This window comes from Miniopterus schreibersii, assembly GCF_964146895.1.
Source record: "Miniopterus schreibersii genome assembly, chromosome: 7".
NCBI classification, from domain to species: domain Eukaryota; kingdom Metazoa; phylum Chordata; class Mammalia; order Chiroptera; family Miniopteridae; genus Miniopterus; species Miniopterus schreibersii.
This window is the reverse complement of record NC_138108.1, coordinates 74,799,532-74,815,708: the sequence shown is the minus strand read 5'-3', so window position 1 is coordinate 74,815,708 and position 16,177 is coordinate 74,799,532. Positions and strand designations below refer to the sequence as shown.

Below are 16,177 nucleotides of genomic sequence, written 5' to 3'. Positions count from 1 at the left end.
GCCTCCACTTGTTTTTGTAAGTAAAGTTTTATTGGAATACATGTATACCTGTATGTTTGCATATTTCCTGTGGCTACTTTCAAGCCCCAGGGGTAGAGTTGACTAGGTGCAGCAGAGACCACATGGCCTACAAAACCTAAAATATTTATTATCTGGCCCTTTACAGAAGAGATTTGCCAACCTGTATTCTGGAAGGATATCATAGGGCAAGAGTAGCATTTGTTCACAAATATGTGCTCAGTACTTCTGTGTGCTAGAGCTAAACTAGGCTATAGGGATGAGTGAAGAACAAGCTATGATCCTGCTTTCAAGGATCTTCAGGTAGTAATGGGAGACGTACACTAAACCGTTCACACACCTCATTCAGTTACAGCTGTGATAAGTGCTTAAAGGAGAAGGCTAGAGAGATCTGATGAGAGACCTGACCTGATCTTGAGTCACAGAGGACTGCAGCTGGATAGATGGCTGGGCAGGAAGTCTGTATGGGAAGTGTGGGGCTTTGATGAGTACTTAGGCAACAACATGAACTAAGACTTGGGAGAGGAAGAGTATTGGCCAACTTCTGCTTTGTGGCTGGAGAGTCATGAGTGAGGCAGCCGGTCAGCAGAGTGTGAGAAGACAAGACCTCTGAGGTCATGTTAAGGACGTTAGAAGGACATTAAGTAGGAGAATAGCAATATCAGATTTGCATGTTTCAAAGACCATTCTGTTTGCTGTGGGAGCATGAATTAATTGGATTTGGGTGAGAAGGGGTCTAGGGAGAACCATTAGGAGGCTGACCCAGTAGTCCAGACATGAACTTTTGGTGGCTTTGACTAGAGGTGATAGGGGAAATGGAGAAAACCAGATCATTTTTAAGAGAGCTTTGAGATGGCATTCTGTGATACTTGATGACTGATGGAACTGTTTTAGAAAGACCTTCATGTATTCACCTTGAAAAGTAGACATAAAAGGAAGCTGGAGAGTTTGACTCAGGAACAGTCATTAGAAGACAAAATGTTACATGCTTCAGTTGCTTGGCAATAATATTTAATTAATTAGAAAAATACATGTAGCAGAAGATAATGGGAATGAATATGGCTTTCTAAAGAACAGTTCACCAGTAGTTCCTATAACAGTTGATTTTCTAAAAATGGGTGCCAGTTGGCATTTTGAACTTGTATATTTTTCATCTTTTCAAATCCCATATATTCAAAAGATAGTACTATATCAAATGGTCCTACCCAGTCATTTCTTTGATTGAATTTGTTCTATTAGAATTTGTTCCACAGCTGAACAGACAGTAGGTTGGTTTTACAAAATGCTCTGATCATAAGCAAGTAAGGATTCCAAGGTGGACTGTGATTTAGTTTTCATTTGATAATTTGTTTAGGTATTTTAATTTTCAGCACAGAAAGTATTATTATTTTTTTTTTAATACGTTTTTATTGATTTCAGAGGGAAAGGAAGGGAGACAGAGAGAGAAACATCAATGATGAGAGGGTCATTGATCGGCTGCCTCCTGCACACCCCCTACTGGGGATCAAACCTACAACCCCGGTATGACCAGGAATCGAACCATGACCTCCTGGTTCATAGGTGGATGCTCAACCACTGAACCACACTAGCCAGGACAGAAAGTATTATCTTTACTACTGACTCTTCCCAGTGAAAAGAACCTGAAAGTAATTGGTTTAAAAAGAACTCACCACAGAACAGAATGAGCATAAATCAAGGATGAGGCTTTATCCATCAGAATGTCTTTACCTTCTGAGGAAGGATAATTTTCAGGATATTACAGACCCTGTGAGCCAGATTTTCTCAGCATGAGTACATGTTTTCTTTTAACTCCTCTCTCAACTTGGAGAGAAGGAATGCTGTGCCTTGTTCCAGTGGCAGTCCTGGCACATTCCAGCTGAAAGGGCAAGCCTCTCTGAACCTGTTTACCAAGAGCCTATTACTTTTCAGGCATACTGCCTAGCATGTAGCAGGCTGTCAGTGAAGGACAGTGCTCATTATTGCAGTGGTCAGTGTTATTGAAGATGACCGGCATGTGCAGTAAACCCTGCCTATGTAGCTAGGCCAGCTGGGTGAGGACAGTGAGGTAGGGAGGCAGAGATGTGCCCAGGGTCACAGAGCACATTTGAGTTAGAGGTCTCAGATGATGGTAAACTTGTGCCTAGAGAGATTGCTTCAAGGATGAGATGAAAATATAAACAGACATGCACTTTTTATGAACCAAAGTTTTATGCAAATATAAGAAACCAAAGATGACGGTGTTTCCAAATGAGCCTAGACGTGAATGTTTTGTAAAAATTCAAAACTAACATCAACATTTTTGTTTTGTTTTGTTTTTTGCTAATCCTCATCTGAGGATATTTTTCCATTGACTCTTAGAATGGAAGAGGGTTGGGGGGGGCGAGGGAGAGAGAGAGAGAGAGAGAGAGAGAGAGAGAGAAACATCGATGTGAAAGAGACACATTGATTGGTTGCCTCCCACACACTCCCTGATTTCCAACCCAGGTACGTGCCCTTGACCGAGAATCAAACCTGCAACCCTGTGGTTCAGGAGCGGACCGTCTCACCACTAAGCCAGGCTGGCCAGGGCAACATCAACATTTTCATAAACATTTTTCCCAAACAGTGATTAGAGCTGTAAGAATACATTTTTTTCTAGGTAACTTGCTCTACCCATTTTAATTTGGAATGTTCTATCAAAAAAAATATGAAGCCCCTAAACTTTGTTACTGTCCCTAAATTTGCCCTGCTGCAAAAGCTTGCTCACCTCTAGGCTAGCTGGTCTACAGAATTTTTTCATCTTCTAGTATTGTCTGGTTCTATCTGTCAGAAATCAGATGGGCAACAAACAACAATCCTAACAGCAAGCCTTTTGTGTAAGAACCAGGTCTTTAGAGCTTCAACCCTAGCTCCTTCCATTCTCTCTTTCCTCGACAGCCTCCCTAGCCACCTCATCTGGCCCTGTGGGTCCACCTTATACTTCTTGGTGTGCACTGACTAGCAAGTCACAATTGCAAAAGCATATAGAACTGTGTGTGTGTAGGTGTGCTAAACACATATTTTTCTATCAGTTTTTAAATGCTTCAACTATATTTTTAATTATAAGGATCATAAAAGCTTACTGTAAATAAATCAAATGGTATAGAACTATATAAAAATAAAAATGCTCCACTTCTTAAAGCCAGCCTTTATTTTCTAGGCCTTTGCAAGCATTTATATATATGTCCATTCACCTGGGGACAGTGGGTTGCCTAGTTACAAAGTTGAATTTGTTTTCACTTATTCTATTACATAATTCTCTCAGAAATAATAACTAATAACTTTTTTACTGAGTAATTACAAGGTATTTTTAAAATTAACTCATTCAGTTCTTACAACATCCTTATGAAGAAGTTACTGTTACTACCTTCTTCCATCCAAGTTCTAACCAGGCCTGACCCTACTTAGCTTCCAAGATCAAATGAGATTGGGTGTGTTCAGGTTGGTATGATTGTAGACTATCCTCAGTTTACAAATAGGAGACTGGGACACAGAGAAGTGAAGTAATTTTCCTGTGGTCACGCAGCTTATTAGCAGTGGAACCAAGATTTGAACATATAGATCTACGTCATTCTTTCTAATGACTGCATATTGCAACATAGTATGTATGTACCGTAATTTATTAACTTGTCCCCCATTCATGGATATGTAGATTTTTCCCAATTGCAAATATATGTTTCCACAAATATCTTTATGCCATCTTCTTTGTGCAAATATAAAATATTTCCTTAAGATAGATTTTAGAAAGTGGAATTACTGTATCAAAACTGTCAAATTATTCATTATTTTACCAGTTTACTTTTCTACCAATAGTATATGAGAGAATTGAAACTTTAAGTGTAAGAACCTCTTCTACAAGGTGTAATGCAGGGGGAAAGCAACCAAGATGGACCTGTGGCCTTAGTGACAAGAACCCTGGAGAAAGTCTTAGCCCAACAGAGAAATGGGGGAGGGATAAAAGCAAGAGAAGGAGTAGAGGACATCTCACGGTCCAACAGGGATCGTGCTGCAATGGGACAGAACTGCAGTGTCACTCATATAGGTAGCTGAGGAGACACCGGAGACTGAGGAAAGAAAGAGGAATCAAGAAAGAAAGAATGAACCAGCAGCTGAATTGTGAGGGGGAAGGAGAATCGTGGAGGACCGCAGCAGGGTGAAAGCTGAGCCTAGCTCCTAGGACATTTCCTACTTAAGAAAACGTGGTCAGATGAGGAGAAGAGAAAAACACTTAGGAGTTAGAGAGGAGATGAGTCTTCCAATCTTTGCACACATCTGCTTCCCTGCCAAGATCCAGCTTGTATGAGTCTGTTGGTGAAACCACCTTTGAATTTCTAATGAGTAAGGGGACTGTTTCCTTGGGCATCCCCTGGGCCTGTCTCAGCTGCTGCTCTTCTCATACTCGAATCCCCAGTTTACTAGTCCAGCTCCTTGAGGGCAAAGACTGTGTGTCATGTTCGTAGTCTCCTCCCACTCACCTCATTTGAGCAGAGCATTGGCTAAATGTCAGATGGGTAGGTTGGTACAGGGGTGAGAAGTCGGCAGGAAGGTGGGTGAAGCAGGTGGGAAAGTGCCAAGACCTCTTCCTGGAGCCCCAAAGAGCATCAAGAGTTAAATCACTAGGATTTCCAGAGGGAAAAAAACAAAAAACTTTCTCCAGAAATACTCTCACCTACCAGTTACACAAACAGGTTAATAAAAGCTGTCATTGCATAGATGGCTCTCCTTGCAAAGGGAGCAGCCAGAGCCCACCTGCTTCCCTCCTTCATCACTTCTGCTCTCTACTGGAGTTGGCTTCCTGGTAGGCCTTGTTGAAGTGTAACCATTCATCAGTCTGAAGACTGGTAATTGGAGGTACGATTGAGGTGGAGTGATTTCTGAAGATGACATAGTTCTCAATAAGTTCTGTACAGGCTCAAGGATGGGACAGGCTACTTAGTTTTGAGATAGAGGCTAAAATATCTCATTGTTAATCTGTACACAGGTAAGAGAGTCTGGTGATGATTTTCTGCCACTTCCCCTTTTCCAAAGTCGAAATGTACAAACCCTTTGAACTTTTAATGGAGTGTTTTCAGATCTCTAAAGGTTTATAGACAGCACAAGACTGTCTTTTAGTAAGAAAAAGGGAAATGACATTTTTGAGATACAAGTTTACAATTTATGTAACTTTGAACGTAAAGGTAATTCATTTTTTTCTGTTAGTGTTGAAGTCCTGAATCCTTTCTTCAATCTTGTGTTATTTGCCAGCCATATCCTGTGCTAGAGTCTTGAGTGCTGAAATGCAGTTTGTATTCTGTGAATGGGCAAGTTGGTTAACTGAATTCATTGTAGCCATATAGAAAAGTTAGATCTGAATGTTAATCCAGGCTCTATCACTTATGAGCTATAAAGCTTTAGTCAAGTAACTTAACCCTTCTGAATCTTTATTTCCTCATCTGTAAAACAAAGTTAGTCTCTTCCATTGAATATAAGGTTCAGTGATAGGATTTATGCAGAATACCTAGTATATCTCCTAACATGTAGTTGATACTAATTATATATGTTTTTTTCTTCATTTGTTGTTGGCGACCTTTCTAAAATTCCCATGTTTGCTCAGTTTAAATCTTTCTAAGCTTCCATTTTCTCATCTGTGAAGTGGGGATATCACCCATATCTATGTTGTAAGGATCAAATGAGAGCAGATGTCTTCTGTCTTTCACTTACAGCTGCAGACAAATCATACCAACCTACAAGCCAGATACAATGAAACAAAGAAAACACTGACAGAGGTAAGCAGGTTTTTCTTCCTCCGTGGGCCTTAAGAATCATTTTTGACCTGCACTATTAATAGAATGCCATGTGTCATCAGTCTGTGTGGAGAAGTCATGATTCCCTTCTGAGGGCTCAGGTTTGTTTAGGGGCATAGGACAATCACATCACTGTGCCTGACCCATGCCACCAGTTTACCTATGCTTTCATGTTCTATCCGTCTGCGATTTAGGTGTTAGAGATCACTGATTGGGCTGCAAGGGCCAGGATAGGCTTGCTGAGGAAAGCGGGCCTGATAAGTGGAGGTGGGCCACATAGAAGAACATGAAAGGTTATTCAAAGTAAATGGCCCCTGCTTCTCAAGCCACAGGTTGTAGAATAGCTCCAAAATACTGAATTCCATGAGAGTGAGATGGTTTCTGTTTGTAATACGAGAGAATCACAGTGATATAATTTGCTGTTCAAAATTAGTGATTAAGCCTCAGTGGGATGGGGAGGAAGAGGGGGTTTACTGATATATTTTGAAGCATGCAATTCATTTTCTGATCCATTTCTGATCCATTTTCTGATGGTTACAAGCGTACCATCTCACTTCGTCATTAGTTTGTTGCTTACCTCCCACGTCTGATTGCCTGGGAAACCAGGAAAGGAAAACAAACACCTCTGATACCAGCTCTGTCGTGAGGGGAGTGAGATATTTCTGTCCCTTGCATTCCAATAGAACTACCCTCATCTGGATCAGAAAGGCTCTCATTGTGGTTTGGGAGCTATGGCTGTACTCTGTAGGGCCTCCCTATGAGTGCCCCACCTAATCCTGTTTGGACCTTGTGGAAACTGGACTGATCTTCAAAGACATTTCTGAAAGCAAACCAGTCCCTAGTTTTTAAAATTTCACATGAAATTTGCCTGTTTAAAATTCTTACATTTATTGCAATATGCAGGACTTACAAACTTGAAAACCTGACAAAGCTTTTTAATTCTGGCCTGGACTAAGACTCTGATTATTGTCAGAATGTTTAGAAAGGGCAGTTAGAGTAAATTTTTAAAAAATTCTTTCTAAAGATGCTTGCGTTGCAATAGATCAGCTCTCTTTCCACTCTTCTGTGACTACATTACTATGGATTAGATGGCAAACTCCTGGGGTGGAATTTCTGCTGCTGTCTTACTTTTAATGCTGCAGAGTCCCTAACATGAAGCTTGACAAGTCATGGATCAGTCTTTCTGTAACAATCTGGAAAAGATTAAAGGCAAAACATCTTGATATCAATTTCCTAAAACACATAAATGCCTTAGGATATAAATCCTAAGTGGTATAAAGTGGCCTTTTGTACTGAACACTGTGAGTATTTGTTGATCCCCTTTCAGGTACTAGAAAGGTAGATGTGTGATTTAATTCGATAAGAGATAAGCTTCCTATCATCAAATAATAATGGCAGCCAGCATTACCATGTGCTGGGTGTGCACTCAGCACATCACTTGTATTAGTCCATTGAATCTTCCCAGCAGCCCTAACAACACAGTTATCATCCCTGTTCTGCAGATAGGAGACCAAGGCAGGAAGGTCATGCAGGGCGCCAGGCTCGCAGTCTGGCACCAAAGACCTCTCAGAGAGATTACTGGTAGGACAGTCAAACTAATTTCCATCCACAAAAATGGGAAGCTCTACGAAACCTAGTTCTGAACTACTTATGAAGAGGCCTAATTTGGTCAGAATTCTGAAGACCAGGTCCCTGGATAAGTCATGAACTTCGTGTTTGGACCTCAGTCTCCTTATCTATTCTAAGGCAAAGATTGGCAAAATGAATGTTCTGAATCCTTCAACCAGTATTCCCAGGTTTTACCTTTTCAGCAAAACCTGCCCTTCCAGGATAAGTTAGTGGCACTAAAAAGCAGGGGAGGCCCATCTTTCCAGTAAATTAGGGAAAGAAAAGTAGGGCATGGCAGATAGAGGACAGATGATGGCATAACATCTGTGGGGAGGCTGCACACCGCTGCCAGAAGGCAGAGACTGGCTGGCCCTGATTGGCCACCAGGGTCTAGCCTGTCTCCTTTTTAATTTCAGCAATCACAGCTTTAATTTCCTACGTGTGAACTTGATCCTTTCTAATATAAGTACTATCCTGTCGTGTCTCTCTAAGGGCATTAATTGTCTAAAGTTTTTCTTGACCTATAAACTATTTCTTCAGACCAAAATTCATGTTGATACATCTTTTTATGGTTTTATCTTTCTTCAGATGTTTGATAATTCTTGATGCTATGCCTGTTTTTGATTCTCAGATTTCCTGTTACCAACCATGTGGATTCTGTGTTCATTTTGTGCAGCTTGCTTCATATAATGATTCTGGAAGGGTGGGTCTTATTCTGCAGTGGGATTGGCCATTAGTAACTAATATTCAGGATTGGGGAACTCCTTCTTTTTCCTGGATATTGTCCACTCAGGGGCCTTGCCCTGCCTCTGTGACTCGAGCACTAGCTCTTGAGTTAGCTCGTGGTTTGAGGGCCATGTTGCTTAGCCCAGCTGGCTGTTCCTAATGCATATTCCAGCCCTACAGACCAGCCCTTCCTCTGTCTGCTAATTCCACACAGTCCATTCCTGTCAGCCATCTTTCTTGTCCCTTGTTCCAGCATAATAGTCTGGATTTTTTAGGACCTGAGGCAAGAAGGGGTGGCTGCAGCTTGTGCTTGGTTCTTCATTTTCAGATATAATCCTTGGAACTTTTTTTTAAGTTGTTTTTTTGAATAGGTAACACATTCACATGGTTCAAACTTCAAAAAGTAAAAAGGGTATACTCCTGTAACAACCACACAGTTACCTTCTCCAGAGGTGACTATAGTGTAACCAGTTTCTTATGAATCTTTCCAGAAGTACTTTATGTATATACAAGTAACTTGTATATTCTTTTATACATGTATACATTTAATGTATACATTCCTTTATACTAATTAGAAGCATATTACACTTGTGGTTTTTGTACCTTGTTTTCTTCACGTAACAGTAGATACTAGAGATCATCATAAAAACTGTATTATTTTTAATAGCAGGTTAGTATTCTATTATATGATATAACTGTGCACTTTATAATTTTTTAAATTTCTTTTTTAAAAACCTCACTGTCTGACTCAAAATGGAGGTGAAATTATTCCAGAACACAGAAGATTTAACCCTGTCCCCTATTCATAGCTGTGATATTGGCATTCTGAAATTCAAACTCAGTTGCTCCTTTTATTTTCCCCTTCCTACTGAAAGGCACTGGCTGTCAACATTACACTTGACTTCTTACCCATTTGCTTCTGGATTGGAAGTTGTTACCAGGGTTTTACTAACCAGCAGTATGTGTCAAAAAGGGTCTTGTTTTGACTTTTCCATGTTTTCCCTCCGCCCCATCCTATTTCTCTTGTTCACCTGTTTTCTCAACGTACAGCTAAGTCCTGTGGGCGCGGCCACCTGTCAAAAGTGGAGTACAGGTGGAACCAAGGGGCAGGAGGATAGAGGCGCTCACTCCTCTGTACTGCCAGGTCTCTAGCAACAATGCCTCCCTTCTCTCTTGCAGTTGAAAAACCATAGTGCGAAACTGGACAAGGAACAGGCAGCCCTTGAGAAGATAGAATCCAAAGCTGATCCAAGGTAGGATGTTTCAGCATGTGTTTATTTTCTCTTTGAAGAAAGTAACTTTGCCAGTACCTGGTGGCTTAATTGGTTGGGACACAGAACTAAGGAGCCAGGGGTCATGCTTCTGTCCTTGTACAGGTTGGTTAATTTCATGTGTTACCCAGAGTGTGCCCATTGCTTGGGCACATGCTGAGATGTGCTTGGGCTGCCTGTTCCTCCCAATTGCCCTGGGAATCAGAAGCAATATGTTTTGGATCTTTAATTGTTTTTTCATTTATCTTTTTTTAGAAACTAAGTAATACATTCACAGTACAAAAAGGCATATGGTGAAAAGTCTCCCTCCCACCCCCTCCCCCAGGCACCCAGTTCTCCCTAGAGTCAACCATTGTTATCTCTTTTAATTGCACTCGCTTTAGCCTTGTCTCCTTGGTGCAGTCTTTTCTGCCAAAAATCAGCTGCTAGGGTTTTGGTGGGGTTTTTTGTTTTGTTTTGCTTTTCATTTTAATTGTCTTTAAACAATTTAAATTATATAGAAGAAGCACTTGCATTTGATGTTTTTGTCACCAAACTGTTTGGATAGTAAAATCTAAGTGTCACTCACTTGATTGAGATTGTGAAATCATAAAAAGTTTCAGGCCCGGATTGAGCAGCTCTGAGTTTGATTGACATTTTAGCAAGGAAGTCCCCACGGCTTACTTGGCTTTATAATTAATTAGAAACCCTTCTGTCATAATATGGAGCAAAAGTACTATTAGATACTTGACATTTTTATTTTCAAATTAGTGTGTTTAATGACCGTAAGCAGCATGTTTCCTTTTCAGAATGGATATTAAAAATGGTTTTCTATACTGTCTAGGCTTTGAGTACTGTTGAGTAATTGTTGTCATTAAGTATATCCAGTACTCTAAAACTCATTGATGTTTCAGCAGTTGACATTTTAATTCTGGATTCTGTAATATTTATTTGGATGTAGCTGATGGACTCTGGCATATAAATGAATAATAATGTCAGTTAAATAATGGTAGTCTTAATCATGTGTGGAGAACCCATTAGACACTTGGAAGAGACAAAGGAAATTAAAAGGGAGTCTTGTTTTAACTGGGGACTTGGTTTTAGCTGTGATTCATAAAATTGTAGTTGTTTGCCATATGTCATTCTTTGGTTTTTTTCTCTTAAGTATTCTGCAGAACTTGAGAGCACTTGTAGCCATGAATGAAAACCTGAAAAGCCAGGAACAGGAGTTTAAAGCACATTGTCGAGTAAGTGTTGCTTGGTGTCAGCAGACATTAAATCAGGACTCTTGTAAAATCTCTTGCTTTCCCTCCCCTTGTCCTATTGTGGCATCCTATCCAAGTGTAATTAGAAAAGGAGACTCCTCAAGCAGTTGTGTACCTGTACACCTGTAGCAGGTACCCTTCGAGGACACTATGTTGTGCTAAACCCAAAAATTGAGAGCACAGTCGTACAAACAGTGTTTTCTAATTTACAAATATATTTAAAAGAAAAGTCTTATCAAATACAAAGGAATAACATTATATAAAAGAAAAGCTAGGATGTCTGTTCGTCATGTATAAACCTTTGTTTCTGCCATTTGGGGACTCGGTATCTAGTAGTAGGGATGATGGGTGCACAGGTGCTCATGACCACAGCAGGAGGCAGGAGATGAGACCCCGAAAGCTGTGTGTGTTCCAGGGGAGGAGAGGCCAATCTGGCGCAGGAGCCATCTGGAAGCTGGATCTTACTTAAGGGCAGGCGAGGATGGCAGATGGAAGGGAGTGGCTTGCTGAGGAAGGGCTCCAGGCTAGAGGGTACCAGGATAGGTGGACAGGACTGTGGAGAAGAGGAAACAGAGAAGGCCGATTGGAAGTAGGCTCTAGGCCACCCATTCATTCCACGCCCAGTGATTAACGTGTACCTCCCCTCCCTTTGCAAAGAAAGGGCCTTCTGACCGAGGAACAAGCTGCCTGTTGGCCTCCTGAGAAAACTTTCCCGAGCTGAACATTGGAGATCAGTGTGACTAGTTCCTAATAGACTTTCTGTTTTCACATAAATTCACAAAATGTGAAGATAAAACTCTGGATCAAGTTTAAAAATTGCATACAGTTTCTAGCTTGTCCAAGTTTTATAAATATTTATATCACTTTTAAAGGAGGAGATGACACGGCTGCAGCAGGAAATTGAAAACCTGAAAGCTGAGCGAGCACCAGGTGGAGAAGAAAAGGTAAGGGCCCTAAAGGAATCCTCAAACTGTGAGATGCCATTATGACAGACCATGAAAAGGTTTCTGGGGGACGAACCAGTGAGGACTGTCAAGCAAGGACAAGTTTCCTTAAGCCTGGTCCTCTGAGTACACATTTCTCAGCTGGTTTCATCACATGATTTTATAAGATCTCCATCCCTCTCCTTTCTCTCCCTCCTGCTGGGTAAAAGGCAGCAGTGGGTGTGGACAGCAGCCGCTCTGGATGAAAACAACCAGATTACAAGTCTTCCCTCCTCTTTCTGAGGGAAGGGGTGTTTTCAGGAATGGCCTGAGTTCTGCTTCCCACTCAACCTATTCTTCTCTAAATTTGCTTCCAAGTTACTCCTTTCACCTTCCGTTCCTGCATAGGGACATGCCCCACCCTTAAAAGGCAGCCCTGGGCTGGAAGCAGGGGAGCAGAGCTGGGTTAATATCGGATCTCCAGCAGTGCAGAAGCTTTCTGCAGGGGCACGTCAGGCTCTCTGAACAGACTTGGTCTCCTGAGGAGCTAGTGTGTGTTTCCATCGAGCCTTAAATTATAACACAAGGACAGGAAAAAGTATTACTCTCACCAATATATAGAGTGCTGTGTTTTGTTTTCCCTTCTCACACTTGACTCAAAGCTTATTTCCTGAGCACCCCTGTGCTTGGGTGTGAGAGTTGGGCGTTGCCTCAGAACTCGTGGATTATACCATCTCCCATATAAAAGGGGGAACTTGAGGCTCAGGGAAGGGAAGAGACTTGTGCAAGCCAACTGGCAGGAGTGCAGCAGGCACTCCTGCCCCTTCACTTAGGGACTGGGAGAGACACTGCCATCCCCAGCAGGGAGATGCCACGTCCCACCTTCCTGGCATGTCCTTTCATCCAGGCTACTCTACTCTTCCCACCTATGAGAAGGGGGATTAGCAGAGTGTGGCTGTGCGGTGCAGTGGTGTCCTGGTACCATCATCACATGGCCTGCTCCAGTTGTTTCTAAAATTTTGAACCTTTGAGGCTCAAATCGTCAGCTCAGTCAGCTTCTGAGTTTGCACACATCACAGACTTTTAGGATCCCATTTCTCTTCTCAGGAATCATGTCTCGTTAGAAGGAGTATTACTCACATTCAAACACAAATTTAGCTTATTTGTGTGTAACTGACAGACATTTAAGAACAATTTAAAATCTGGGGCTCATACACGACTGTTCCCTTTCTGTTCCCTGACTGGATGTGGTCTGTGAAGTGTCCCCCACCCCACCCTTCCTACAGCTAGACCCTCAGCTCCTGTCGCATTCGCCTCACTCAGAGGTGTTTCTTACTGTTTACCATTTCAGACCCTGTCCAGTGGAGAGCCAAATGATACCCTCACCACTGTGATGACTCATAATGTAAGTACCTGCCCATTGTCAGGACTGCCAGTGTTCTCCGAGGGTGTGTGGCTAGCTTTATACTCTCCTGTGACAGCTTCTTATGCCTCATTTCATTTCCTCTACAGCCACCTCCTCATATGTGGGGTGTTGGGAGCATCACCCCATTTTACACACCTGACCCCTCAGATAGAGGCAGGACCTCATCTGGGATGGCCCTAAAGGCCACCATTCTGGGGAGGCTTTCTCCTGGCACCTTGTACAGGAGTGCTGTCTTTACTCTGCATCTCTGCTGAGAGGGGGAGGCCTGCATTGGCCGTACCTGCTAGTCACAATCCATAGGCTATGAGGGGTGGGGGTGGTGCAGAGGGAAGAACACCTCTCTCTTTTACTACATTCTGGGATCAGCAAACTGTAAAGGGCCAGATAGTACATATTTTTAGCTTTGTGGGCCGCTCCACTGTAGTGGTCATAGTCAATATGTAAATCAAAGGACATGACTGTGTTCCAATAAAACTTGAATTACAGAGATAGGCAGAGAGGAGGATTTGGCCCAGGGGCTGTTAGATTTGGCTCATGGGCTGCAGTTTGCTGACCCCTGTCCTGAGTCAAACTAATGCTTCCAGGACTCCAGCATTCCAGGAAACCTCCAGGAGAAAACAAAAAGGGAGAGGGGGAGGAAGAGAGAAGCAGGAAAGCCTCTAAACATTTGCCTTCTTTAGCGTTTCTCTTCCCTTCGTGCCCTTAGAAGCTCCTAGAGGGATGATTTTCAGGACTCCTGTGGTGAAATCTGTGGGGTTTGCCTGCAGCTGAGCCATGTGGAGGAGACTGTGGTGTTTCTCTCTTTCTCTGTGTGTGTGTGTGTGCATGTGTGGGCTAGTTTTTCTCGTAATTCAGTGCTATCCAGAGGACTTTCCGCAGTGGTGAGAATGTTCTATATCTGCACTGACCAATATGGTAGCCATTAGCTACCTGTGTCTACTGAGCGCTTGAAATGAGGTTAGTGCAACTGAGAAACTGACTTTAATTTAAAGTGTTAGTTAATGTAAATTTAAATAGCCACATGTGACTAGTGGCTATTGTACTGGACAGTGCAGCTCCAAATAGAAACATAGAAAGCAAACCAGCAGCACCTCCAGACACAGAGGCACAGGACAAGAGGTTCTTTAAAGTTATGATCATCTCCTCCTCAGCATAGTTTGTGGGGCCGAGGGAAGGGAACATGAATTTAGGGGATACTTCTCTTAAGGACACTGGGTTCAGCCTGGACTCCAGAAGAAGGAATTGTTATAAAGGGATGTTAAAGGGCATCAAGGTCTCAGGTGACATAGGACCCCAACCCTAAACTTGGCCATTTGAGAAAAGAAATTTGGGGGCTCGGGATGGGGAAGAAAAGGTAAAAAGCATTCAACTTGGAAAAACCATCAAAGAATGAAAGTTTCTTATTCCCAGATAATTGTGTTCTTTCCATTTTTAGGAAGACCTAGACAGACGATATAATATGGAGAAAGAGAAGCTTTATAAGATTCGTTTACTACAGGTGAGTGAAAATGAGCACAAAAGTACATACATGCATCGAGCTAGGTGTGAATGTCCTGTAGCAGAACTGGGAAGTTTCAGTCTCCGAGAACTAGAGAGACTTGGTACCAAGGCTGCTGTTGGCTCACTTCTCTCCAGAGGGAGACGCAGTGGCTTCAGGTGTTGATGCACCTCATAGGGTCTGCTGCTTTCACTCTCGTCTTGTTTGATTTGATCCTAACCCTGGGTGGAGAGTAGGTATTAGCCTCATTTTCTATGTGAAGAAATTGGCTTAAATCTGTTAAACACTTGACCAAGATCAAGCAACTGGTAAGTGCCAGAGCCATCATTCAGGTTCCCGTGTTGTCTAATATTTTTCCTCTAAAACTAAGTGCCCGTTTTAGCTGTCGTAGTTGATAACCTTGGAAATTTGTGAGGACATCCAATATAGTGGAGGTAGGTTTTAAAGTTGGCTCTGAAGCTAAATTCACATAGAATCAAAATCACATTGTACAATCTCTTAACGTTGCCAGGATATGGCTCACGGTAGCTCAGAAGCCAAGGGTTAACTTGTGTTGCACTCTGGCCCAGGCCTTCTTTCTGTTCTCTGGGAAGGGAAAGCAGGTTATGGCAGGAATGGACAAAGGGCTGTGGGGGCCAGTGGCACCCTTTTTTTCTTATCTCTGGCTCTTGCCTATTTTGCTGGTTGGTTAAATTCAGGTGAGTCAGATTTGTCCTTGATACAAGGACGCTGTACTGAACTTTAAAGAGACACAGAATTAAATAAAATCAGGACAGTATATCTGTGTATTTGAAATCATTGTGACTGTGATTACTGGATATTTAGTGTTGCATTAGGTCCCAGGGATAGTAAATGGGATGGCCCATTTTCTGGGAGCTGGCTGGTTCTTTGAGTACCAAGATCTAGACCAGGATGCATTCGTACATCAAAGTACAAGGGAGCTTATATGCAAATTGCAAACTCTGTATAGCTTCAGATGGGCTACAGGAAAGCTGCAATAAAAGCGTAAGGGCCTGAGCCAGGGCAGGATCAGTGGGATGGACAGAAGTTAACCAGCAGAGGAGAGATTGAGCTGTACCTGATGGATGAGAGAAAAACAGGAGTCCAGGATGGTGCTCTGATTTCTGACATGGGCAGCAGGGTGGATGCCTGTGTTATTCATTGAGAAAAAGCATTAAAGAAAGAGTAGGGCTGAAGGAGGTGAAAGTGTGACTAAGAGTGTTAATGAGATTCGTTTGGGGCTTTTAAAGGTTGGGGTACTCAACTATGTTGAAATGTCCAAGAAGTGATGGGTGTTGGGTCTGATGCTCAGCATAGTATGGGCTGGAGATCAGGTGTCAGCACTATGTAGGTGATAACCAAGGCTGTGAAATGTAGGCAAAGAAGAGGCCCTGGGACTAAACCCTGTAAGAAGAGGCCAAGGGAAAGCAGGAATCACAGATAAAGGTTGAGACCAAGTGGGCAGCTGAAGGCGAGGAAAACTTGAGTCCGGGGGCTCGTGGGAGCTGAGCAGAGAGCTTAGTAGAGAAAATGGTAAATGTTGCTAGAAGTCAAGAAAGCTAGAAGCTGAGAATTGCCCGTTAGAAGTATCCCAGAAATGGTGTGTGGTAACATTGGCCAGAACAGTTTCGGTGGGGTGTTGAAAGAAGCCAGGCATTTTGT

At 42.4% G+C, this 16,177-nt stretch overlaps 1 protein-coding gene across 2 annotated transcripts in view; it reads left to right on the top strand.

Annotated features, from left to right (window-relative positions):
- Positions 1–16,177, top strand: part of CCDC93 (CCC complex scaffolding subunit CCDC93) — an 81,957-nt gene that overhangs the window by 49,296 nt on the left and 16,484 nt on the right. For both annotated transcript variants that reach the window (XM_081141884.1, XM_081141885.1), the window contains exons 13-18: positions 5,739–5,801; positions 9,333–9,406; positions 10,569–10,650; positions 11,541–11,612; positions 12,943–12,996; positions 14,453–14,515. In XM_081141884.1, the coding sequence (XP_080998010.1) occupies positions 5,739–5,801; positions 9,333–9,406; positions 10,569–10,650; positions 11,541–11,612; positions 12,943–12,996; positions 14,453–14,515 (408 nt within the window). The remainder of the gene's footprint in view (positions 1–5,738; positions 5,802–9,332; positions 9,407–10,568; positions 10,651–11,540; positions 11,613–12,942; positions 12,997–14,452; positions 14,516–16,177) is intronic.